This window comes from Anopheles gambiae, chromosome 3 (genome assembly GCF_943734735.2).
Source record: "Anopheles gambiae chromosome 3, idAnoGambNW_F1_1, whole genome shotgun sequence".
NCBI classification, from domain to species: Eukaryota; Metazoa; Arthropoda; class Insecta; order Diptera; family Culicidae; genus Anopheles; species Anopheles gambiae.
This window is the reverse complement of record NC_064602.1, coordinates 66,418,338-66,443,465: the sequence shown is the minus strand read 5'-3', so window position 1 is coordinate 66,443,465 and position 25,128 is coordinate 66,418,338. Positions and strand designations below refer to the sequence as shown.

Below are 25,128 nucleotides of genomic sequence, written 5' to 3'. Positions count from 1 at the left end.
ACCCGACCTGTACGACGTTGTATCAGCGGGACGGTGATGACGGCGAAAGCAATAACGATTTTGTTGCCGCCAAATTGGTGTACCCAGAGAGTGCGAGAGAGAGAGAGAGAGAGAGAGAGAGAGAGAGAGAGAGAGAGAGAGAGAGAGAGAGAGAGAGAGAGAGAGAGAGGAGACGGACCAGTTCTTCTTTGGAGGTACCTTTAAGGCTACTTCCGGTGCGTTCTAACCGCTATGCCTTAGGCTCATGCGGTACGTAAGGGTAGATAATTTTATCGCCCCACAAGCAGTGCCAGCTGCTTTATTTGGCGCACATAACGACGCCTGTCGATTCCGTCCAATAATGTGACTGGCGATGCGAAAACAATGGGTTCTAACAATGGGAAAACCAGCCGGGAATGGCGGGACGAGCGTGATTCTTGATTGCGGATGTTTATTTGTTTGTATTGGCCCCCGCCGCGATGGGCTGGTGTTTCCGAACGACGTGACAGTACTGTACCCGAACAAAAAAGATAACACACATTTTGAGCCCACATAGTTGTGTTGACCAATAGCCACATGATTGACGATTTTATTGGCATTCAAAATGCAATGATAATTGTTTTTTATGTCTTTTGTGTTTGTGTTGGAGTTTAGTTCCACTGTGTTCACCACTATTTAACAATATTTTTTTGTGACCCTATTGTTTGTCGCGTGTACGTGCGGTGGGTTTATTAGCTATGCTCTCGGTATCTGTTACCGGCTGCTATCGTACAGTGGATTGATAGAGCCAGCTGGTAAGATCGAATATCCATTCAAGATGTCCAATTTTGGGCTTAAGCTTTACAAGTGTTGTATACGATTAAATCCATCTTATGTGTTAAAGGCACGTTAAAAATACATTATACAAATAAACTCACATCAGAAATTCAAGCTATACACGATTACTGAAAATTCTCTTTTTACTGAGTTGCATATTCACAATTTCATTTGCTCCCAAATTTTTGGTTCTTTAAGCCCCGGTTACAGCTCCAATGAAATTGAACGTGAAATTTTGGGGCTTTCTACTATATTTAATTAAATATTAATATATATACAATATACGGAATATGATTGATTAGTTTTAGGTTTTTGCCGTGAACCAAGCTGATAATCAAAAGGAAATGCATGAAATTGATTATTGTAACATGTTTTATAGTCTAAATAGTTGGGGATTTAATTCCCTTTCTTTTGGTGTACGATAAGCCATAATCTGATAAATATTTAATAATAACTCATTTAATAATAACTCAAAATTTCACGCTCACTTTCACGCAAGGTCTAAATCGATCTGTATTACCTTTTGAAAACTATTACCGTGGCAAAATATGTTAATCTAATTTATCTTATCAATTATTTGATATTCTGCCGTTGTAATTTTTTTACGAACACTGAAGTTTCTCATTAATGCTCGCCTGAAATTGTATGCTTTAGTTTATGAATTTTTGAATTTTTAGTAATGTTGAATTTTTGTGTAATTTTTCAACATTACTAAATCACGTAGTTGACTCTAGACAATTGTGATCGATTAATAGAAAAAAAGAAAAGTTGGTAACAAAGTAAAGTATTTACTCGTAGCAATAGCACTAAGAATTGCATTTTGGAGTTTTTTTTGGAATTATGAGTTTTTTTAACTTGATTTTTAATTTGAAATATGAATTTAAAGAGGTTTTAAGGGGTCTTATACTTTTTCGACACTTTTTAAACTCTATCTTACGGGAAGTGAACCTTATGTGACGAGAATTGGACTTTATCACCACCCTTTTTGAACAGGCACATTTTAAATTTCTAACAGCTTTTCAATGTGCATGTCCAACAAGAGTACTCGAAGGTCCAGCTCCCGTCACATTAAGTTCACTTCCCGGAAGAAAGAATCAAGTGTCCAAAAATACGAGAAACCCTGAAAACCCCTATGATGATGACCCTGACAGGCATGATAGGTTGAATTCCCCAAATGGCTAATAGATTTTAAAAGATCTCTAATTACGCATTAAGATTCTACTTTATTCAAAACTCAGTATAAGTAACAGTCCTAGTTTTAGCTCTACCTTATCGAGTGTCTTCAAGTTACCAGGACACTTTTTAAATGTTTTATACTTTTAAGTGTAATCACAAACTGAACTCACTGAACTCAACAGATAAGTAAGTAAGAGGGCTTATGCATCTGTATTTTCGAGTAGTTTCTTGAATATCCGCATGGATCCGCAAGAGGGGTATCTATGTCGTCGGTACATACTGCAAAGAAAGAATGGCTAAAATGCAGTTCCTGTCGGTCTATTGTTGGCAAGATGCCGTAAAATTTCGCTCCCCTTTTTTCGGATCACATTTCCCTCCTTCCCCATGCTATCTTCCCATCTGTTTTGCGAACGCGGGTATGCGCAATGGATTCGATGCGAGTAAAAGAATTCGGTCAACACTCGTCGTCGTGCGTGTATGTGTGTGTATGTGTTTGCAAATATCCTCATAACATCATAACATACCACCGCCCACCGGGAGCACGAGGAGAGCATCTCGGAGAGCGTAACAGCCTCCGAAAGACTCTCTGTTTTCCAATTTTCCTCTCGCTAACACGGATGCGGATGTTTGGCAGTCGGTGGCAACGGCGGCTATCCGTGCTCTTTGTTGCTGTCCGACACGACACGGCATCTCTGGTCCAAGTGTCTCAGCAGCATCCTGGCGCTCTCGGTGTGTCACGCGCGAAGGATCTCTTATGCGGATGCCTAAGGATACATTATTGGGGCCGTGGGAGATCGGGTCCATAAACACGCTTAAAGGTGTTGAGAGCAATTTGGCTCCATTACAGAGAGATAGAGAGAGAGTGAGAGAAGGAGAGCGAGAGGTGGTGGAGATTCATGGAAAACCAGAACGAAAAGAGCAACAAAGGAGGCACACCCTTAAATAACATTGGGTGTTGGCGGGAAAATATGCCCTAGGAAGCTTAACTCTGGGAGCGCACATCAGGATGTCGGGCCTGGGGTGCTACCATAATAATATGTACATCTCGCGTAAAGTTTTTTTTTAGTATCATTGTGTTCAGTAAATAGAACACAAAATAATTGGAGAGACAATTGCAGGAACGAGCGCACGTGCACCTGTTTGCCGTTGTCAAACAATGTTCTCCGTACTTTGGCGGTGTGGTGAGCTGGTGTGTCATGCCTGGCACGCGACAGAGTAGTTTGGAATGATGATTATTTGAATGTGAGAAGATATCCCCCCCCCTCCTTCGGGTCCAACTTCCATCCCTTTTTTTGGCCAGCGAGAAAAAGGGAGACCACAACGCGGGAGAGCACAAAAGCTAGAGAAAACGTTGTCTAGAGTGTAGCATCCATTTGTAACTACGAGGGGGACTCGTATCTGGCGAATAGTACGGTAGAGAGCTGTATGTCGTCTGGAGTGGTGTTACCAGTGAGTAGAGTACACATAACACATTGGCCGAGAGGTGGTGTCAAAGCTTGGGTCGTAGCGTGCGCGTGTAGCACAAGCAGAGCAAATTCACCAAAAGGCAGCATCCGCAATCCGCGACAATTTAGAGTTAGGATTGAAACATTACTATTGTTTACCCCCATTACGAGCCCCATTGTGAGCACACAGCATTAATTTGACCATTCTCTCTCTCTGTCTCTCTCCTTCCCTGTTCGGTTTGTTTCATCTGCCCTCCTGTGTTTGCAAACGCAAAACAACAGTGCACCACCGGTCCCGCCAGCGTTACCGACACAACAGCAGCAGCAGGCATCGCAGCAGTCACAGGCGCAGCAACAGCAGCAACAGAAACCGATCTATGCATCACAGCAGAGCAACAGCAGTACCAACAGTATTACCTATGGAAACAACTCGGTAAGTAGCTTTTCCTACGGCGGCGGTGGTGGTCACCTGCTAGGGGCGCGCAAGTGTAAAAATCGACCGGGAAGATACCAGTGTGTGCACTTCATTGGAAGCATTGCGACCGGAACCAGAACGGAAGCGAACTAGTGATGACCTTGAAAACGTTGCCCATTTCGAAAATTCGATTTCCCATCAGGCACCTGTCATGATGGGGGTGTTGATCGGTTATAGCAGGGAATGGCCGCTGAGGGTCGATGCCGACTGCTACCGTGCAGGGTGGAGTGAATGATAATGGCATATTTTTGGTAGTATTTACCGTTCGTGTGGAAATGTATGTGTGTGTGTGTGTCTGTATGTAGTTGTTGGTGAAAAGACGGTACGATTTGACGTACCACGTGACTCGCACATTAGTGAAGATATCCCTTGAAACGGACGGTTCATAGTGGCAAAGGGACAGCAAAGGGGGAGGCGGGATTGTCACGGATCGCCCTTACCTTGACATTTCCGCAATGCCAGTTTTGTTATGGTGCATGAAATTCTCCAAACTTCTTGTAGTGTTCTGTACCAGAATTTTAATGCGCTTTTTCGACCAAGTACTGATGTTTAACGTGTTTCTCGTACGCTCCCCTTCATTACCCAGCAGCCGTATCCGCAGCCAATCTACGTAGCATCGAATCAAAATCATCAAATGCTGAATCAGTCGGTGTTGCCACCGCAACCGCCGCAGCAACCACCGCCACCACAGCAGCAGCTACCGTCGAACCTTTCGAACGGTTCGATTTACGCGACGGCCACGTGCTCCCCGAGCGCGACCAACAGCAATCCAGCGAACCCGATCTACGCCGGCCAGCAGCAGCTCGTTTCACAGCAGCAACAGCAGCAGCAGTCCGCACCACCGCCGCCACCGATGATGATGCCACCGAACGGCTACGGACCACCGAATGGTGTCGGCGGTCCGTACGGTGCTGGCCAACCACAGTACGGTATACCACCGGTAAGTGGCAAGGCTTGTCCGCTTGGAGAGTGAGTGTGTCTTACCTTACCTTCTCGCCATTCTCTTAAGGTTCCACAGATGCCAATGCAGCCGCCGCACCAGCAGCAACCACCGTCACAGATGCAGCAAACGAATGCTCCTCCACCACCGCCAATGATGCCGCCGATGTTCCCGATGGCGGCACCATCTAGCGTACCGCAGGTAAATCGTGTGCTTTTGGTGATCGATTGTATCGACAGTTCCGAGACAATAATCCGCATTAGCAAAGGAATCCGTGGCCGCACACAATCCTAAAACGAGGCTTCACTCTCTCTTCCTTTTTTTTCGTTCAACAGCCACCAGCACCGCCGATGCCACCAAATCTGAATAATGCGGCTGCTCCACCGCCGCCGCCACCACCGCCCGGCATGCCAGCGGTAAAGCCGGGAGAAATCAACTCCTTGGCCCTCCAGCTGGCCAGTGCCAAACTGAAACGCAGCCAACCGCCGAAAAGCTCGCCGGCCGCTGGCGTGTCGTCCACCTCTTCCTCCGCCAACAATGGCAGCAATGCCGTGTCGTCCACCGTGACGGAAAACAGTGGCAGCAGTACATCGAGCGGAGGTAGTGGTAATTATGGAACCATAGGTTAGCACTTACCACTCATACTAACATTGCTGCTTGTACTAATCCCCCCATACCGGGCTCATTGCATCATCGCGGAGTACTCTCACTCGTCTGTGTGTTTTTGGTAGTTTTTATGTGTTTTCTTTTATTTGCTTTCCTTTTTTCCTTTGTCCTTCCGCAACCATACGAACACCTTTTCGGCTTCCTACCTGCTCATAAACGATGCTAATTTGTGTCACCAAAAACGGTCAAAATTTATACCACCTCACCTCATCATGTAGAATAAGAATATGTTACTGGTTGTGTACTGGAATGGATAATAATGTGTTTCTGGTGCTGGGAAATAAGCCGACGTTTTGCATAGCCATGTAAAGTTCAATAAACGGTTTGGTATAGAAAATTGGTCTTTTTCATCATGAAGTTTGATGTGGACATGCCAGTAGTTTAAGTTGACCTTAAGTTGATTGGGCTGCAAAAGGTTGATGATATTTTCCGTCCAATCACAACTAATATCTAGTTTGAAATGTCAAATGTATATAAAAATACATTTAATGTTCAAATTACACGCCCGAGTATTTGTTCAAGAAGAATTGTAACGCAACGCAGTCACCCAACTGTGTAGACAAACCGCTAATAGGATTCGTCTGGCAGGATTGTTTTTTTTTTCGGGTAACATAGGAACAAAATGTCAAAACAAACCCTTGGCCGTCTGGCCCATACCAGATTCATTGTCAACCAAATGCAATTAGCTAGAAATCAATTAACTCACGAAGAAAAGCGTTAAGGCTTAAAATCATGTCTAACAACTATAATAAGTATGTGTTTGGGTAACTATTCGGATACAGGTTAGATTATTATAATTGTAGTTTGAAAATGTATGTCTCTTTTGTTTGAGTAGATTTTCATTAGAGTTCGTAACATTTTAAACTAATTTGCGGTTTTCCCTATTTGTGCTTCCAAAAACCAGGACGGTCGTCATCTGGTATGGCATCGATGATGGATGAAATGGCGAAAACACTTGCCAGGCGTCGAGCGCAGGCAGAAAAGAAGGAGGTCCGTAGTACCGTACCGTCATCAATCGGCTATTAGCCTAGAATGCGTCTTTCGCTTTTCTGCATTGATTTAACATATTTCGCCATGCTCTTCCCCATTTTCTAGCCGGACTCCAACGAGGATGGAGGTGCAGCTGGATCCGGTGGTCGCCAGCGAGCCTGGGAAAAATCGAGCACACTGCCGCACAAATTGGGCAGCGGCAATAACAATGCCGGCGGTGGAGGAGGCGCCAACTCTGGCAGCGGCCAGGGTGGTGCAAGCCTGAGCGGTTCGGAATCACCGAAACCGTCGCGGAAACGCTTCGGCAGTGCCAGTGAGGAAACGATACTGAAGGTTGGTAACCTTTCACCGAGCTGTGAAGCAGGGCGAATGGGGAACGTTGGACTAACAACGCACAACCTTTTCCTTTCTTTTCATAACATTGGAACTGCTTCACATAACAACAAAAACCACGAAAACATAACAGCAGATCAATGGTGGTGATAGCTTCTCCCTTCCGACTGCGGTCGAGTTCGACAATCTGAAGGAAGACATTTTGCGCGAGATGCGCAGCGAGATTGCCAAGGCGAAGCAAGAAATCATAGAAGCTATCAAATCAGAATTCAACCGCAGGTAAACGCTGCTGCATCATGTTGCTTCTTTGTTTCTTTGGCGCAACCGAACCGAGCGCCACGAAACACACACACATGAACACACACACACGCAGACACACCGATACACCGTTTCTATTACCGCAAATATCTAACTACAGTCGCAAGCTATCGTAAGAAGTGGAAGTGTGACGATGAGGAGAGGAAGAGGAGGTGCATCGAATGGTGTCATAGAATCCAGAGGCAACGCAGGCAACGATATGATTACAACGGAGGTGGACATTCGAATGTAGGGCGTAAGACACAGGTTTACTACTGCTGGTGCAGATTTTACTTCATATGACACATTCCTCTTTTCACGGCTTCTTGCGTAAGGAGGGTTTATTTTGTTTTCATTTCAATTGTATCTGTACGTGAAACGCAAAGACGTACATACTCATGCGTAAGTTATTTTTTTTATTTTATTGTTACATCGTATGGGTGCGAAAGCTATTCAATTCAATGCTTACCCTTTGTCACAAACTTACGTTCTTATCTATAGTGTCGAAACAATTTTCCAATCAATCAAAATTTGTAACTTGCTGCTGGCTAGAACTTTTAAAGACAAGGTGCTTTGAAATAGCAAACAAAAAGGTGCGACTGACTTCATCTGACTTGCGACAGGAGGATATAGGGTTGTACCGATACTGATGACCGTTGGAGCCTGCTTGAGCAACAGAACGATGGTACGAAGCAAACAATTACGATGAACGAATTCAGATTGGGTGCGATGCGTCAACGCTACAATAAGACCATACTGGGAAATTGTAGTGGCCCGCTTACCAATATCCTGACCCACGGACACGGATCTGTCTAACTTGTTTTTATTTGCCCAAGCTCTCATAAATTGGCTTTCCGACTGTTGTTGCCATCATAATTCTATAATTTGTATTCCAGTATTCGAATATGTTTTAATCAGCCAGTGTCGGTACCAACCCGGGGTGCATATTCTCAAGCATTGGAAGTGGCAGTGCATCTCCCACCAAGAGAAAGTGGCGTGTAAACTTTATACAGAAAACAGAAGCAAAACGAACACACCATTCACTTACGCGGAAAAAATGCAGAACTTACAAGACTCCAAACGTTTATACATATACGTCGTAAAACAATGTGGTGCAGTTGAAAAAAAAGGTGGGTAGTCGAAATATGAGCTAATAAACTAGTATAATATACATAGCGAGTGTAGCAGTTTACCGCGTGGCCGCGGATCTCGCGGGCAGAGTCCGTATTCGAATGGCAGATTGCATTGCCGACGCATCATAATGCATGTATAAAATTTGATATACATTTTTTGTGCGCCATTGTTGTTGTGGTTAACCGTTTTGGTCTGTGGGTGTGTATGTATACACACTGCGTTGGCTTTCACGCCTCATCCTCCTCCGTATCGCGTTGTAGTATTAGTGGCAGTATCATCATCATCATAATCATCATATAAACTCTCCTTGACGATGGTGGACCGCAACTGGTGAAAAAGTGATTTTGCATCGTACCCCATTTCCTCCTCACTTGCATTGCGTATATTACTGTGGGAAAATCGTAATGGAAACTGGGGTCGTGTTCTAACCCACACCAGACCGCCCGCGTATGTGTGTGTGTGTATCAGTAAAGAAGGTGAAAGCGAAAAAAACACAGTTCTTTGAATCGAATGTCTATCCATGTATCTCTATGTGTCAGCCATATTATCTGTCTCATTATGATTACTCTCGGGAAGGAATGGAGAAGGCAAAAAACCCAAGAGAAAAAGGCAAAAAGCTAAGCAAAAACCATTAAACTATGAAAACGTAACATAAATCATTGGGAACATGAATTAAATTAAAACTAACGATACTAAATACTTAAGTGCGACGAATTAAGTATGTAAGAGTAACGAAGCGAGGCAGAAAAATTCAGAAGAAAACCAACTCGGAAGCTAACAGCTTTGTTGCGTTTAATTTTATTTTAGTTCTTGCTTTCTTCTCTCTTCATTCTAGTTTTGGTCTAAATGCGCAAAATAGTAAAATGATGCCGTGTAGTGTGTAGTGTTGAGTGAAAACAACACTCGCAGCTAAAATGTTACGCGAAGTTTGCGTAACGCATCAGTTAAAAGAAAACTGCACACCGAAGCAAATCAAGCTGATTAAATCAAAATGTAGCTTAAATTTAGTGATCACATCATTGAATCGAATCGATAGGGACGGGGAACGATGTGTGATTTAGAGCAGGGGATCGTAATAAAATTTGCGATAGTTAGTTGGCAAGCTAGCCGAAGGAAGAACTCACCCAAACACGCACTGAATTTTAGCGTGTGCACAAACTCGATTGAGCATCTAAACGATGCGGAGAAGACGATGATGAATGAAGTCTTGAAGTCTTGAAGAGGGGGACTACATGATCGATTTTTTTGTACATAAACAAAAGACTAAACGGTACTCGGAGGAGAGAGAACAGAAGTTGTGTGATGAAATTGAAAAATCGGACGAAATATCGGAGGTAGCGAAAGAGAAGGGAACGTGTTAGCGACTAGCTTTCCTTAGTATAGTCCTATCGATGGTACATAGTCAAAAGCGAAAGAGAACGTTTTCCTTTCCGCGTGTGGAAATCGGGTTGTACGCGGGCAGAATGCAGACTCGAAAAATAAGCCACGGTGCGGTAAGATAAAATGGATCTTCCCTCGGAACTGAACTGACTCCTAATTGTGTGAGGGTGGTCCCGTTGCTCGTCCCCCATGAAAGTCGTGCGATAATAGTGCGAAGCAAAGGCGTAGAAAGCATTTAGAGCTGGATGAAAGCGAGTCGAGGGTAGAATATATCTTTAATCATCCTCTAACGGCACGAACTATGTGTTGCTGATTTTGGCGAAACGAAACGGTAGATATGCTCTCTCTTTTTGTTTTTAATTTTTGATCGCAACGAGGAGGTGCGTTACACACCCCCGATCTATACAAACTACACGAACGCTAATGGGACAGTGAAGGACAGCGAAATAGTAAGCAACGTAAAAGAAAATATTTAAAATTCACAAGTTACAACTCTGGAACACAATGCAATCGATACGAATGTCTGTCTTGAAGGAGCCGGAGGAACGGTTTGGATGTTTGGAAATGGAAATGTTCATGTATGTAAATCACGGGTGAATAATAAATTGCCATCGAAATTGGTTTTGAGTGAAGTAAAACACACAGTGACAGAAAAGTAAAAATATGTCGCGCACAACAGAATACAGAAACGAAAAAATGAAAGTAAAAATAGAAAGAGAGATAGAGTGAGAGAGAATGAGAGAGAATGAGAGATAAGTAGAGAGTAAAAGCATTTGCAAGGAATACAACAATACAGTTACACCGCTACCAGCTACAGCTCTGAACAGAAAGATTTCCGTTCTGAGAACACAAACAAACAGCGCAACAAGTTAATAAAAATCTACAGCAAATTTGACGACGCACATAGACTGGAAAATACTATAGAAAAAGTAAAGAAAACAAGGGAAAATAAATCGCAAACAGTATAAAGAAAGTGAAACGTAAAATATGTACGTAATCGAAAAGCTAGAGACACAAATCTAAACCACAAGATAAAACACGGAACACATATATATCCATGAAGAAGAAAATATCGTTGATCACGTGCTGGCCAGGAATGGTAAACTAAAGATGTAAAGTTAATCTTGAAAAGAAACTTGAATGAAAGTGAACAATTTGGCAACAGTGCGATTATGCAACAGAGAGATTGAATGAAGAAAAAAAAAACAAATTAAATGCAAACAGTAAAACAAAAAACCCAAAACATGTTAAGAAACAGGTGACGAATCGTTGGTAAAGCACAAGCAATGAAGAAAACAGATGAAGGAAATAGATGGGAGAAGTTTTATATTAGTTCAGTTGCTCCCATCGTCCCAAAAAAGTCATTTCAACTTCCATATATAGTACTTTTCTTCTTCCTCCTGGTTCTACGCGAACCGCAACGAAAACGGGCGGCACGGAATGGATCAAACGTCGTAAAAAAGCAGTATTAGAGATGATTAAATTTAGCAAAGAGAAGGATAATGTGAGAGAGAGGGAGAGAGAGCGAGAAAGTACGAGAAGGGTGTAGAAGGGAGTGGAGTGGGTGAAGCAGTTATTTAGGGGCGTGTGTGTACAAAAGATTGATGGTGTATCGTACAAAATAAGTTGTAGTTTTGCGTGCAAATTAAATTAGTTTGTCTTTCAATTTCGTTGCCAGGAGCGTTTGATAAGGATTGTTACGGGGGAGGGGTTTGTAAGGAACGTGCGGAGGAGTATGCTTTTTTTTAAATGCTTGCTTTTGTGAATTTTTACTGCTTGAGATGATGATGATGGTGGCTAAGGTTGCGGTTTGCTGTAGTGTTATCAGCAGCAATTAAGGATTAAAAATGGTGGAATTTTAGCCAACAAAACAATTGGATGAATACACTATTTTCCGTATCCGTTTGACAGAACTGCTCCCCTAATTTTAAACTGTGATCGTTTTGAGTAACGATGGCGACATAGAAAGAGAGAGAAAGCGAAAGAGAAAATGAGAGGAATCTGCTTCGTTTTTGGTGTGTCGATGGAATCGATTTTTATCCGTTTTTTCGATTACTGTTTTGACAGAGGTGCAGTAAGAGCAGAGCCAGGCTACTTAGGATAGATAGAAGTGGTTTATATGAGACAGGCCGGCGTGTTGACAGGGTTTAACAGAGCACAGAAGCGAGTGGACTGGATTGTAATGCAGAGTCAGCAAGGATGATGCTCCAGATTTATTAGATCTATCCATAGACACATGCACCAACATATTATATACAAAAACAAAACAAAAAAGCCGCGGAAGGAGAAGGAGCTGCATCATACTATATATTAGATGATTTGTGATTTTATGTTAACTATATAATTTTGTATTATTACTTTTATTTACCTATTTTTACAATAAGGACGTGAAGAAAGTGACTATTGGTATATACATACACATATACATTTATCTTATTATTCGCCAGGAAAGAGAGAGAGAGAGAGAGAGAGAGATAGAGTAGTGTGATGCGCGAAGGGGAAAAGAAACGAATCAGAAGAAAAAAAGAACACCGCAAAAGAGCGCATTAATATTAGGTGAAATTAATTGGTCGGATTTGGCGGCATTGGGGTTGTTTGCTGGTAGAAAAAAAAAATGGATCTAAAAAAACAGAGGTAAAAGCTTAAAAAACCGTAACCAATTCGAGTGATTCAAACGAAAAAAGGCAGATAGAGCGTGCAGCCCACAGGACGGACAGAACAGTTAGTAACGGCGCAGTAAAGGGCGGTTAGAGATTAATTAAACAACACAACAACAACAACAAAAAACACACACAGTTATCAAACTCTCTAGTAGATCAAACAAGAAAGAAGTAGAAAACAGGAAATGAAAAGGTACGAAATTCGCAAACGCGCGATATGGATGGACTTGTTTTTGGATTGAATAATAATGATCAATGAGAGAAAGGCAACCAGAGAAATGAAACACACACACAACAAGGACACACAAGACAAGACACCGATACATACAGTCGCAAGGACATTAGACTACAACCGAAAATGAAAAGAAAGAAAAAAAAGGAACAGACACAACACAAACACACATTATTATAGATAACCTACAAATTTTATAAAATTAACAAACAAGAACAACAAAAAACATATTGCGATTAATAAAAAAAAGTGGAAAAACTAAAATAAACGTAAACAAGAAACTGTGTTGCTTTTTTGTGATATTTAATGCGAAAGTACGAAATCCAATAGGAAACAGTGATTGGAATTAGGAAGTGTTTGTGGAATCAGATTTTAAGCAGATTAATGGTTCTGAACTCCAAATTCCGTTTTGATTTTTTATGCATCTTAAAATTTAGAAGAATGGCGTGATTTTTGATGAAGTAAACTAGTTTGTGCATTTAATTGATTTGTAGAACATTGCTGTTCTTGTAATAGAATATTGTTCCTTTCCTTTTTTCGATTGCAAACCACATTCTTAACAACACTACGTTAGGTTAGTTTGTGTGTTAATTTGGTTTATTATTTCGACAATTGATTTGTTCGTCTCCACTACTACGCAACGGGGTTCAATAAATTAGCACTGCTTCGAAATTTAGAGCCTCCTTTCCGATACCTTCCATAACATTCGCGTTTTATTTTGTACAAAACACCAACAACACACGCGCCTCTTCACCGCTCTACGATCCGGTACCCTCGCTCCGAGCGTTGCGCCTTACAGTGCGGTCAGCAGTCCCGCCAGCACACCGGACACGCCCAGCATCGTGTAGCCGGTGGTGTACACCTCCTTGATCGTCAGGAACTTGCCCATATCCCAGAACAGATGGCGCACACCGTTGACCGTGTGGTACGCGAACGGGTAGGCCATGGTGAACTTGAGCGCAATCAGCGTCGGTGCGCTGAGCCCCTCTAGCATCGTCAGATAGTGGGTGGCATCGTGGGGCATGGCAAGCGCGCCCAGTCCGAGCGCGGTTATATATCCGGTCAGGGCCAGACCGGTGAAACGGTGCGTAATCGACAGCATGCTCGTCAGCTGGAAGCTGTAGATGGTCAGATGGGGAGACTGGGGACGCTTCAGTCGTGCGTTTCGGTCATCGTGCGACTCCCCGGGACGGACGTCCGCCTGCACCGGTTTAAGGACGATCGTACGGGCGGCCAACAGGGGCAGCGCGGCATTGGTGCTCTGGTAGCCCTGCAGCAGCGTACGACGGCAAGCGTTCCTACAATGGCACAGGGAAGCACAACAAACGGGCCGCGGACGTTAATTACAATGTTCAACATTATGTAATTTCACCAGGTTGTGAAGGTGCAACAGTGGCCAGCGCTCGATATCCATCCCGTTCCACACTGGAGGGAGCGAGAGACTGGTTGCTGCTCGACGTTTTTCCACACCTTCACCACTTACCTCAGCAGAAGAGAAGCGGCCATTATTATGATGCGATCTGGCGGTACGTTGTTCCACTAGGAAAAGTCGAAAGAAATTTTGTGTCCGAAGACAGACTACTCGTGTGAAAAGTGAAGTAGTGTTGTGTGTGTATGTTTTATTTTTTTGCAAAACAAGTGCAAATCAGAAACGTCAAATTGTGTTGTGCAAGGCCGCTGGCGGATTTGCTCTTTGGGCGGTGAAATGTTTCATTTGGAATGTCATGGACGTCAACATCATTTGTTCTTCAGTCCAAGGTGTATATATTTAGATTGTTTTATGTATTTAATTAAATTGATTCATTTGGTAAAATTTTTCAAAGTAATAGCATAGGAAAATTCCCTTTATTATAACACATTTCTATTGTGACAAACTTCTATCCTTTGAATGTTGTTGAAATGTTTCGCCGTAGAGAAAATTATACGAAAAGTTTCATACCGAATTTTATTCAGCGGTTTTAAATGCCGATCAAAGACGGTTAGAGTTTGATCGAAAACGCATAATGTTGTTTTTTATGCGAAATTATTAACGAAAAACACTTGGTTATCCATTGAGATTTATCGAAAGGCCATATTATTGAATTTCTATTACTAAAAATTTACAATTACAAATCTTGTTTTGTTGTAGTATCTCACTGTATAAAAGCACCTTCTCCAACCACCCCTACCACATGAAAACGGCTTTCTCGCGCAAAATACGCAAACCGTACCGCGTCCATTCGGGTTCCGTTAGCCACAGCTCGACGACACTTTCCAAACAGGACATTACCGCAGCACCCTTCCAGCTCGTAATCTCCGGATCCATATCCTTCGGGCTCGACACAATGCTCTGCTCCGACCGATAGGCGGCGGGAATTTTACGTGCCAGCTGACTCTGCAGCCAGCTGGCGATGCCAGCGAATTTAATTCCTCCGCCAACGATTAGAATGCAACTGTACATTTTACGCTTCAGTTCGTCGGTTGCTGCCCAGTGGCAATCGGGAAGAAGTGGAAATTTGTTGTTTTACCAGTTGCATTATGTAAGGCTTGAAAATAACGAAAAAAGGTGATTAACTTACGGCATCGCTCGATACTTTGGATAACCGCTTGATCTAGTCCGACCAGCTGTCCACCGGGGAGCAGATAATCTCGATCATTGGATTTTGCTTCGCGCTCCTGCTCCAACCCATCCACCACGAGATCCTCATCGGGCGCGTCCGTGTTTGCCAGCGCTCCACTATCGATCGCCGATTGTTCCAGATTGTCTTTATTGCGACGCTACAAATTCAACGAAACGTATTAATGATATACTAAACCACAATTTGAGAGTAAAATGTAACGCTTACCCCCGTTTCCCTGATATATTCCGCATCGAAACAATCTTCCGGATGGGGTTGCGATGAGCATCTGTTCTGTGTCTTCGGCGCGGTCCGATTTGCGCCCGTTATTGCGAGCAGCTCGGTGTAAAAAATGCTTAACGGAGCAACCATCGCCTCGTCGCCTACTTGCAGCGTGTAGTGACGCTTCGGCGTTGTTGGATGCTGAACCGTGAACGATTTCTCCACCGAACCGCACACATCCAGATTGACATGCCCAAAGTCTTCTTTCAGGCGACGCAACAACACACCATCCAGTGGCATTTGCTCGTTGCACTCCCGATAAGGGAACGCACACTTTTGCAGCAACCAGTAAAACACTTGCGTTACGTCCGCTCCACCATAGTCGAACCGGACGCGAGTGTTGGGATGTGAAATGCCATCCTCCACGCACGACACGGAAGTCTTCCCGTCCCCAACATCGACAACGCACGCGTACCCGAGCCCCGCACCGAATGTGGCCGCTACGTGATCCTGCACCAAGAAGCAGCACCCGAACCCGATCTGATTCAACAGCAGCGTCACGTACTCTCTCAGGTGAGCACGGTTGTAAATGTCCGGAATTACCAGCACCGCCCGGTAGTGTTTCATATCGCTCGGCTTGATCTCGAGACGCGTATGCAGCACGTGCTCCCATATACTCTGCAGATCCGACATGACCGCAAACAGTGATCCACCGACACCGGCGTGCAGATTCAGCTCACCGCGTCGAATCGGGAAGTGCACATTATACTCTCCGTTGGGATTGAGCTGCAGTACGTCCTCCCCTATCACCACATCCCGTCCGTCCTTATCGCACCAGTCCGTTTGACCGTCCGGTAACACTTCCGGCTGGGAGCGTCGATTAAAGGCGGCAATCTGCTGGGGCGGTGTAGCATACCGACGCTGTCCGTTCGATTGCACGCAGGACTGCAGGGTGTGCGTTATCTGTAACCGGCCATCTTCCAGCTCCTGCAGCAGTTCTTTCGTTTTCTCCACCACCGGCGGCAGCACACCATCCCGGTGCGTTTCTCCACCCGGTTTGCGGCGTCGTGCGATCGCGTGCAGAATTCTCACCGGATTCACGTCCGATGCACGCCCGATACGCAGGTAGTGCGAGCCGGGATGGATTACAATTATGTTTTGGGCATGGTTTTGGTGCTGAAATGAAGCACAAAGTAGAGGCAAAAGGAACGGTTTCGGGTGCTTTGTTTTCGATTGCGGAAAGATTCAAGACACCTACTTCTGATTGATCTTTTACGGTGGACATGGTTTCCTGTTTCACTGGCTAGTGGGCTTCGACATAGACACTGACCGGCTAAATTTGTAAACAAACACAACGCTGATTGTGGCTAGGCGAGCTCTACTGTGATCAAGGTGGATTAAAAATATCAGGTGGTGGATTAGGGCCTTTGGGGGGTCGCCATAGTTGAGGGACTTTACGTCATTTTAGAACCGTTGACCATTGGTTTCCGCACACAAAGCTTAGCAAATATAACAGATTTCTTTGTTATTATGTGCATTTTAGTGTGTCTATTGATTTTATCGAAAAAACGTAATATATTAACAAAAGATTTGATGATTTGTTTATGCACGAAATTTAAAATCATGCTAGCATGAGTTTTAATCTCAAGTAAATTGTCCATGCGGCTCGTAGATAATGAGGAATTAATGTAAAAATTGAACAAAAATAATGATTTCTTAATTTTTATCATCAAAAATGTCGAAAACACAAAGAATTCTAGAATAAATTCACAGAATAACACAAAATAACACACTTTAATGTATGTTTCAATGTTAAATAAGAACTCACAAAGTCCAAAATATATTTTTAAAGAATATTTATTCGAAAAAATGGGGTAGATAAATTATATGAACAAATTTAATTAATGTAAACAAAGTTTGAATCCTGGGGACCTTACGTCAAGTGACGAATTGTCAAAATGCACTAGAGTCCAAAGTGTATGAATATCAGGTGGTCTCATAGCCTGTTTTTCATAGCAAAAGTTGAACGTCACTTTTTGACAGCATGGGTGAAAACATTTCCCCAAACAAGCTTTCTGACGACTTGCCTTACACACAAACAATCTTAGAATCTTCGTAATTTGCACTGAAATACCTTAAAAAGCACTCAAAATATATGTTACTGTAAGCTAAACCAATCTGAACTAATTAATATCCATTTTTGGATCAAAATAATGCCGTCGATGAGGACACCAATGTGTACTACGTATGTGTTGCTAAGAACAAAGCGAACGGTTCCTATGGAAATTCACTTCACCCATTCTGTCAAAAGGAGATTTTTTTGATTTCGAAATTAGTTGTCAATTTGTATGGGACGAGACCACCTGATATTCATACACTTTGCTAGAGTCCACCACCTGATATTTTTAAATCCACCTTGACTGTGATAAACGAGCTGTCACGTAGGTTGTGAAATTCCCAACGAACAAAAGCTTTAAACCGAATTTGAAAGGATAGTTCCCAATTGCCTTCAATCCACTAAATGACTCAAGCTCTCGAACTAAAAGGAATCCATCTGTTAAATGGAATGTTAAAAAAATTATAAAAAACGGTATCTTTTGAGCAATCCAGTCATGCTCCGGGTTTTTTTTTCATATGGACATTGCGGCGAGTTTCTGACCGTTTTTTAAAAAGCTTCTCTACTTGATCTTCTGTTATGAACAATGTATTAAAATGTATAAAACTATGAATTACAAAGCTTTACGAATGATTTTTTGCTATTTTTAAGACATTTAAGAATTAAAAATTAAAGGCTGCGGCACAGGGTGTAAACAAAAGAAATGACAGCACTACAGAATTGCTGAACTTGTCAACGCCTACTTCCCAGTCAGACAAATCGGACTTAATTTACCCCTATCTTACCGCTAAATTACCGGTAATTTAACAGTAATTTAATGGTAAATTAGCAGTCGTTAATTTACCCATTCGAGCAGTTTTGACAGATCCTACCCAAGCGCCACAGATTAAGCTTAAACGACTGGAAAATTGAATATCCATAGAAAAAAAAATGAAAGCTTCACAGCTTTATTGGTTTGATCAATAGATGGCGTATTAAAACTGATTATTATATTGCTATCCTTTTCTTGCAATGTGTTTCGGCATGTTTCATCTTATCATGACCTATATAGCCTTCTAACTTTCCGAGCAAAAGTCTATATGAATGGTCGTGTGGTCAGATACGTGGGTATCAACACCAACGACCATCACTCAAATCTCACTTGCTTCAGTGCTGGTGGATTCTGTTGGAGTTTAGCATTTAAACAATCGTATCGCCGTTCTAGTTCTAGCGATGCATAACTTCAATGCGAAACCATACAACAGTACAGAGGAAATGAGAAAGCTCTCCTCCAAGCGATGAAGCTCAGCTGGTTGGGGTATCCCACCAACAGATAGCGCCACCAGCTTTTTTGCTATTTTTAGAATGCATGAGTCGTTTGCCGTCTGCTAAACGAAGTCTTTCTATATTCCGTTTAGGTAGAGAACTTAAGTCGTTTAGAAGCCGTTTAGTGGTCGTTTAGTGGATTTGTGGCACTTGGGTATTCCTTTCTCTATTTTATTTTTATTTTTGTCGGCCAAATTGTTTATAAATAACACGAAATGTATTATATTACAGTTGAATGCTTTTATTCAATCATTGTCCTTAACTTATACAAACGATTACAATGTATTTTTTTAAGCAAACTCGACTTGAATAGCCGCTTCACCCGGAGAAGGTGGTGCACAAATAGCACTAATAAATGCAATTTCTCGGCTGTTTTTTTACATTTTACAGTTTTAAACACACCGCCGATGTCTTCTTCCACTAAAAGATCATTAAAACAATACTCTTTTTGTTCTAATTTACATCTTTTCACTGACAACAAACGACAACACTTCGTACCGCTAAATTGTTCTTAAAGTACTGTTATGACAGACACAAAACTGCTCGAATGGGTAAATTAACAGAAGGCTGTCTGACTGGGTTCCGAACAATTCATCATATATCTCGCTGAAAGAGTCTATTATATGCCTGAACAAAGCTACAACTCGCTGAACATATCTATATAATCCTCGAAAACCCTGGTAGGCTGAGATATTATACAGGGTTTTCAAGTCACTTCCAAATATGCACATTATTATTCACATCCTCTAAGATGTTTTACAACAGCTGTCATACAGTGTATTGGCATTAGACTAAAATTTCAGCACGTAAACATGATTTTCAACACACTTTAAAGAACTGTCAAACTCAGTCCAGCTTGAGACGTGTTGAAAATCATGTGGAAGAACTAAATATTAGAATGTATCAATTGAAATATTCAACAGCTGTTGAAAATTCATCTCGCAAGCAATGAAAAATGTTGTTAACATAGGAAATTAACTAGGAAAACCCTGTATCGTGTATCGTAAACTGTCCTTTTATGTATTGTATTTCGCCAATCTTCAACCTTGTACTGGGGTCGGTTTCATAATATAGGATTAATTCGAGTCAATTACCAATATCACATCATTTAATACTCGCGAGATATTTTTCAACAGCAAAACTTTCACAAATATAGAAGAGCTGTTGAAAAACAACTCGCGAGTCGCGAATAATGCTGGTCACATTAGAAACTGACTCGGAAAACAGTGTAATCACATTTTGTTATTTGGGTATTCAGCGTGGGCATTCTTGATTTGTGAGATGGGGCTATGTTAACCTTGACTCTGCTTTGAGCCCACCCCATCCTTATACACTTTGGTCAGAATACAGTGTTGACATATGCGCCTCGTGTTGTGCGGCATGTGTGGTGCCCGAATCTGAACTGGGAATTGCACGCTTTATCAAAACAATGGATATCATATTGAGTAATTTCATCGTCGATGAACATCCACAGGTATAAATGGCCTCTTTAAATTATATCTTAGCTAAACACACAATATTACCTGTTTAATTTTCACCTAAACCTTGCTGTTCTACAGGTTTCAGAGCCCCCCAAGAACACCAGTACCGCAGTCAATAACAAGGATGAAATTCCAATACGTTTTACTAAAGTGCCAACAGGTAAAGCAATTATTGCTAAAAAACGGCCCCAAGTGAGCGTTCAGAATAGTGCCAGCAATGAAAAATCACGCCCACGAGAGAATGGTGAATCCAAGGGCAATGTTCCTTCATCCGACGAAAAGCGCCCTAAAGAACAGGTGGTAAAGCAAGAGAAACGGCAATTGAAAACAGAAACCCCTGCCTACAGACTGCTATTGAGCAAACCAACTGACTCGATTCGGCCACCTGAAGTACGTCCATTTCAAGAGAAGCTGTTCAGTGAGCAATCCTTCGACTCGCTTGATATTCATCCACACTCGAAGAAGAATATCGCTGATCTGCTACAATATGAACACCTAACGACGGTGCAAAGCATGGCAATTCCGTCACTGCTCAAGGGCACCGATGCATTGATACGCGCCCAAACTGGTTCGGGAAAAACGCTCGCCTATGCGCTGCCCCTTATCGAAAGGCTGCATACCATCAGGCCACAGATCCACCGCAGCGATGGGATTCGGGCGGTAGTTATCGTTCCAACGCGCGAGCTTGCTGTACAAACGTATGAGTTGATACAAAAGCTGCTGAAACCCTTCACCTGGATCGTCCCAGGGTATCTGACCGGAGGGGAGAAGCGCAAAACTGAGAAGGCTAGACTGCGGGCCGGTTTGAACATACTGATCGCGACACCGGGACGGCTGTGTGACCACATTCGGAATACGGAATCGCTCAAGTTTGGCAGTGTGTGCTGTCTCGTGCTGGATGAAGCGGATCGATTGCTTGAGCTTGGATACGAGACGGATGTGAAACAGATTATCGAAGCAATGCGGGAAGCCCGGGAGGAGAAGGATGAAAACGAAGCGATGAAGATGCAAACCGTTTTACTGTCCGCCACGTTAACTGCATCGGTTAAGGAGTTAGCTGGGCTTACTCTGCAGGATCCGGTGTACGTTGAAACGAGTGAGGTGGTACCGCGTGAGACGCCATCGGTCGAGCAAGGCGCAAACATTTGTACCGATCAGCTTCTTAACGTTGGCGACTACGTGTCCATACCGGCTACAGTGAAGCAGCGCTACTTAGTGACCGTACCCAAACAGCGGCTCGTTGCACTGAGCGCACTGATCGTACACGAGCAGCGTCAGAAACCTTCAAAAATACTAGTTTTCATGGCTACCCAGGATTTGGTAAACTTTCACTATGACGTTATGACGGAGGTGCTCACGCTGCAAAAGTTCGGCACCACGGTCGACAATGAAGCGAGCGAAAGTGAAGAAGATATCAACGGCGATAATAATGGCCCCACGGATAGCAGCAACGTTTTACTGCCTGGGTTGAAATTTTACAAACTGCACGGACACATGACGCAACTGGAGCGTATCTCGGTGTTTAACGAGTTCCGCAAAGCCACGGCAGCGGTGCTAATTTGCACGGACGTTGCGGCCCGTGGTATTGACATCCCGCTGGTGGATCTGGTGGTGCAGTACCATGCGCCGCAAATACTGGCCGACTATGTGCACCGTGTGGGTCGGACAGCGCGTGCAGGGCATACGGGCAAGGCAGTGATTTTCCTCGAACCGGCCGAGCAAGAATTCATTCAATACCTCACGGACAAACACATCAGGTAATGTTAGAGCATATCAGACAGTTTGTTTGAAATCAGTGTATTTGCAATGAAGTACCATCTTCTTTTTAGAATTCAAGAGCAAAAGATAGATGGAATTATTAAAAACTTTGGACTATTTGTGAACCGTAATCAGAAGCGCAAGCCCATCAATAAGATCCATTGGGCGTACGAGATACAGCACCGTTACGAGCGGCTCATAAAGAAAGAGGATCAACTATTCGACAGCGCTAAAAAGGGTATGTATGTTTTATTTAAATGGGGTAAATTTATGTGAAACTAATGCGCCGGCGTATATCTATTCTGAAATGGCCTCTAGACTTGGTGAGGCCATTTCAGAATAGATGAGTTCATCCTAACTTGGATTCATTGAAATCGTGGATTTGGCAGAATTACAGGGTTTTTACTTGATTTGGAAAGTGTTGCAACCCTTGAACGCAACTGTAGCATTTAACAGGACAAACGCATCGGTTATTTCTATGCTGGAAATAGAAGAACCGAGATCGTCGCGGTACCGCGAAGATCGCGTATGACTTGAGCTGTCAATTCTATTATAAAATCTGACAGATAGGCGAAATAATCGCGGTTCGTGTATGGAACCATTCGAGGTCTGGTGACGATTGAATGTGCCAAGAAGAAATATTTTTTATCAATTTGCGAATCAAATTATTTATTTCACATAGTTTATGCAAAATAAAATACAAAACTCGTTTCTCGACACGAATTTTCACACAAATCCAACAGAAAAAGTAAAATATACGGTGTGCGCTACCGCGAAAATCTCGGCAATACTGAAGTTGGGTATCTCTGCGAAACAGCAGGCGCGATTGGAGGCGCGGAAGATTTGACAGCTCAACTGTTCTACAACTGTTATAAACAAGGCGCGAATTTCGCGGTTCCTCGACGATCTCGGTTCGTCTATTTCCAGCCTTAGAACAACTCACGCTTCACAGACTCAAGGCACGCTTAAGGCAACGTTCGCACTTGATATCGCAAGCGCGGTGCACAACATCACAAAGGGCTTGTTATTGATATCAAGTGCGAAGGTTATCTTAAGCATGACGCCGTTCTGAAAACAACTGATGCGCTTGTCCTGTCAAATGCTGCAGTTGCGTTCAACGTTGCTATGCTTGCGAAATTAAGTGTAAATCCCTGTAAAACAGTACAGCTTTTAAGACATACGTTTATTCCTTTTCTGAGTTCAATCTCAAAAGGGTTAAAGGGAATTCCTATGTTTGATTTAGGAACTACGTCAATCTATTTTTATTTGGCATCAACAGCCAAAACCTTTCTGTGCATTGGGCCAGGCTATCTTCTATCCGTGATAAGGCGAAAGAACTCCATTGGAGCCAATGCTTCTATAAACTACATAAACAATTATATCCGTGATTCGTTGAATAGTAGTGAACAGTTGAGAAGGTTCTAATTCTTCTCAATCTATTACCTAAATATACTGCGTTCCTCTTAGATAAATAGCCATGCTTCGGATTCGGTTAAATTTGCCAAAGCTATTTCACGTTGAAACGCATCCCCTGTCCATGAAATACGTAACCTTAATAAAATTTGAAAGATATAATTAGGTTTTTTAAAAATACATCCTTAAAAGTCGGGTGAATACTGCAATACTCTTTTGTTAATTTTTTTTTCTTTTAACTTTGTTCCAATTTTTGTCGATTCCTTATCAAGTAGTTCCGTAGTTTATGGATGACCCCCAATGTACATCTGTATTCAATCGACTTTTTAAAATATAAAATTTATTTTTATAATGACTCTGAGTGAGCGTGCTTGGTAAATCGCCTCTTGCAATCTTGATCTTTTATCGAAGCGAATACATGGGCGAATAAAAAAGTTAGTTGACTTAAAATCTCTATAAAAAAATTTAAATAAAATATCAAAATCATTAGGACCAGGTCTAACGTTGTTGTGGGCAATACATTTCAATGAAAAAGTTTTCCATAAGACTAACCAAAAATTACTTTTTCTATCGTTAACAGCGTACGTGTCTTGGGTAAGATATTACTCCAACTTCCAAAAGGAACTGAGAAACATATTTTGCATCAAAGCTATCCACCTGGGTCACTACGCGAAGTGTTTGGGTCTTAGTGAAGCTCCCAAACAGTTGTTACAGTACCATACGGACACTAAGCAGGATAAGGCATCGAAAGCAAGTTCACAGAGATCAAGAAATTCAAATAAACTGCACCGAAGAGATGAAAACAAGCAATCCAAAAGCGTGTCGAAAAATAGGTAAATATTGAGTGATCTTCAAAATCATTCACATTATAAAACGCAATTTTTGTTTTATTTCAGAAACCCCGATGATTCGCGCTCAAGAAAAAGAGGTTTAGAGCAGCCGGGAAAATCAATGGGACTACAAAAATTGATTGATTTATCGTCTCGTTCTCGTGTTTTAAATACGTCTGAATTCGGAAGCGGATTCGAAACAGTTCGTAAAAAAGCAAAAATAAATTAACTTCTGAAGCTGTCAGTTGTTGTGTTATGAAATGGGATCACTAAAAAATGATCATAATAATATGTGTTGGATATCACAGTACACATGTACAACCATATAGAATAGTCAGTTGGAATAAAGCTATTAATCTGAACACATCGTAGTCTGGCAACTAAGTATATAACAATATGTTATCTTTTTTACTTTACGTCTTGTGTGACCTGGGTATTACGTTGCCTTACGATCTTTCACTCTCTTCTCAAGCTCAGAGACAATGCCGATTTTGCGTTATGTTCTTTCTCTTTTTCTCGCTGCTTTTCATTCTGCTAAGAATTGCTGAGACAAAGTACAAAGAACAAAGCGTGCACAGAAAACATCGATCAAAAACGATTGATAGAGCGTTCAAAACGTTAAAGATAGTTTCCAGAATACACAGCACTTGATCTACGCATGTAATGCGAAATTCGTAGCTACGCAGTTAAAAAAAACATCCAAAATAGATAAAAATAGTAACTTGGTGTTTTCTAATGGAGACGCCTAGTACTTCATTTAACTGTTGGAATAGATAATCTGGGCGAGTACGGGCTTCGTTAATTCCGAGAACAGCTACGTTCGAATCTCCCTTTATTGAAAATATGGCGTATTTTTATACGAAATTTGTCCTACCACAGGCGA

General features: G+C 42.3%; 4 protein-coding genes across 22 annotated transcripts in view; 2 read left to right on the top strand and 2 right to left on the bottom strand.

Annotated features, from left to right (window-relative positions):
* Positions 1-12,804, top strand: part of LOC4577692 (protein enabled) — a 38,395-nt gene extending 25,591 nt beyond the window's left edge. For 5 of the 19 annotated variants that reach the window (XM_061661413.1, XM_061661415.1, XM_061661411.1 and 2 more), the window contains exons 5-11: positions 3,699-3,849; positions 4,478-4,831; positions 4,901-5,032; positions 5,167-5,455; positions 6,402-6,487; positions 6,593-6,820; positions 6,954-12,804. In XM_061661413.1, the coding sequence (XP_061517397.1) occupies positions 3,699-3,849; positions 4,478-4,831; positions 4,901-5,032; positions 5,167-5,455; positions 6,402-6,487; positions 6,593-6,820; positions 6,954-7,103 (1,390 nt within the window). In that variant the 3' untranslated portion in view covers positions 7,104-12,804. The remainder of the gene's footprint in view (positions 1-3,698; positions 3,850-4,477; positions 4,832-4,900; positions 5,033-5,166; positions 5,456-6,401; positions 6,488-6,592; positions 6,821-6,953) is intronic. The other 14 variants (XM_061661425.1, XM_061661422.1, XM_061661424.1 and 11 more) reach the window with 11 other exon arrangements.
* A 294-nt stretch (positions 12,805-13,098) lies between these two features.
* On the bottom strand, positions 13,099-14,213 carry LOC1272475 (succinate dehydrogenase cytochrome b560 subunit, mitochondrial). Its single transcript, XM_311387.4, has 2 exons — positions 14,007-14,213; positions 13,099-13,821 (listed from the first exon to the last, which is right to left on the bottom strand). The coding sequence occupies exons 1-2, from the start codon at positions 14,027-14,029 to the stop codon at positions 13,317-13,319; spliced, it is 528 nt and encodes a 175-aa protein (XP_311387.3). The 5' UTR covers positions 14,030-14,213; the 3' UTR covers positions 13,099-13,316.
* Positions 14,214-14,574: 361 nt separating this feature from the next.
* Positions 14,575-16,746, bottom strand: LOC1272474 (actin-related protein 8). Its single transcript, XM_061661431.1, has 4 exons — positions 16,601-16,746; positions 15,349-16,518; positions 15,082-15,280; positions 14,575-14,986 (listed from the first exon to the last, which is right to left on the bottom strand). Exons 1-4 carry the CDS (start codon positions 16,625-16,627, stop codon positions 14,688-14,690), a joined length of 1,695 nt encoding a protein of 564 aa, XP_061517415.1. The 5' UTR covers positions 16,628-16,746; the 3' UTR covers positions 14,575-14,687.
* Positions 16,747-20,097: 3,351 nt separating this feature from the next.
* LOC1272473 (probable ATP-dependent RNA helicase CG8611) lies at positions 20,098-24,489 on the top strand. Its single transcript, XM_311385.5, has 5 exons — positions 20,098-20,237; positions 20,323-22,001; positions 22,074-22,240; positions 23,996-24,248; positions 24,312-24,489. Exons 1-5 carry the CDS (start codon positions 20,193-20,195, stop codon positions 24,472-24,474), a joined length of 2,307 nt encoding a protein of 768 aa, XP_311385.4. The 5' UTR covers positions 20,098-20,192; the 3' UTR covers positions 24,475-24,489.
* Positions 24,490-25,128: the final 639 nt, after the last annotated feature.

Excerpts from the sequence above, each read along its gene's own strand:
- LOC1272473 (XM_311385.5), top strand. The coding sequence starts at position 20,193 with ATGGATATCATATTGAGTAATTTCATCGTCGATGAACATCCACAG. Across the intron at positions 22,002-22,073 it reads CTCACGGACAAACACATCAG|AATTCAAGAGCAAAAGATAG; the intron begins GTAATGTTAGAG and ends TCTTCTTTTTAG. Across the intron at positions 22,241-23,995 it reads ATTCGACAGCGCTAAAAAGG|CGTACGTGTCTTGGGTAAGA; the intron begins GTATGTATGTTT and ends TATCGTTAACAG.
- LOC1272474 (XM_061661431.1), bottom strand. The coding sequence starts at position 16,627 with ATGTCCACCGTAAAAGATCAATCAGAA. Across the intron at positions 15,281-15,348 it reads AATATATCAGGGAAACGGGG|CGTCGCAATAAAGACAATCT; the intron begins GTAAGCGTTACA and ends TTGAATTTGTAG. Across the intron at positions 14,987-15,081 it reads CCAAAGTATCGAGCGATGCC|CAACCGACGAACTGAAGCGT; the intron begins GTAAGTTAATCA and ends GCCACTGGGCAG.
- LOC1272475 (XM_311387.4), bottom strand. The coding sequence starts at position 14,029 with ATGGCCGCTTCTCTTCTGCTGAG. Across the intron at positions 13,822-14,006 it reads GCCGCTTCTCTTCTGCTGAG|GAACGCTTGCCGTCGTACGC; the intron begins GTAAGTGGTGAA and ends GTGCCATTGTAG.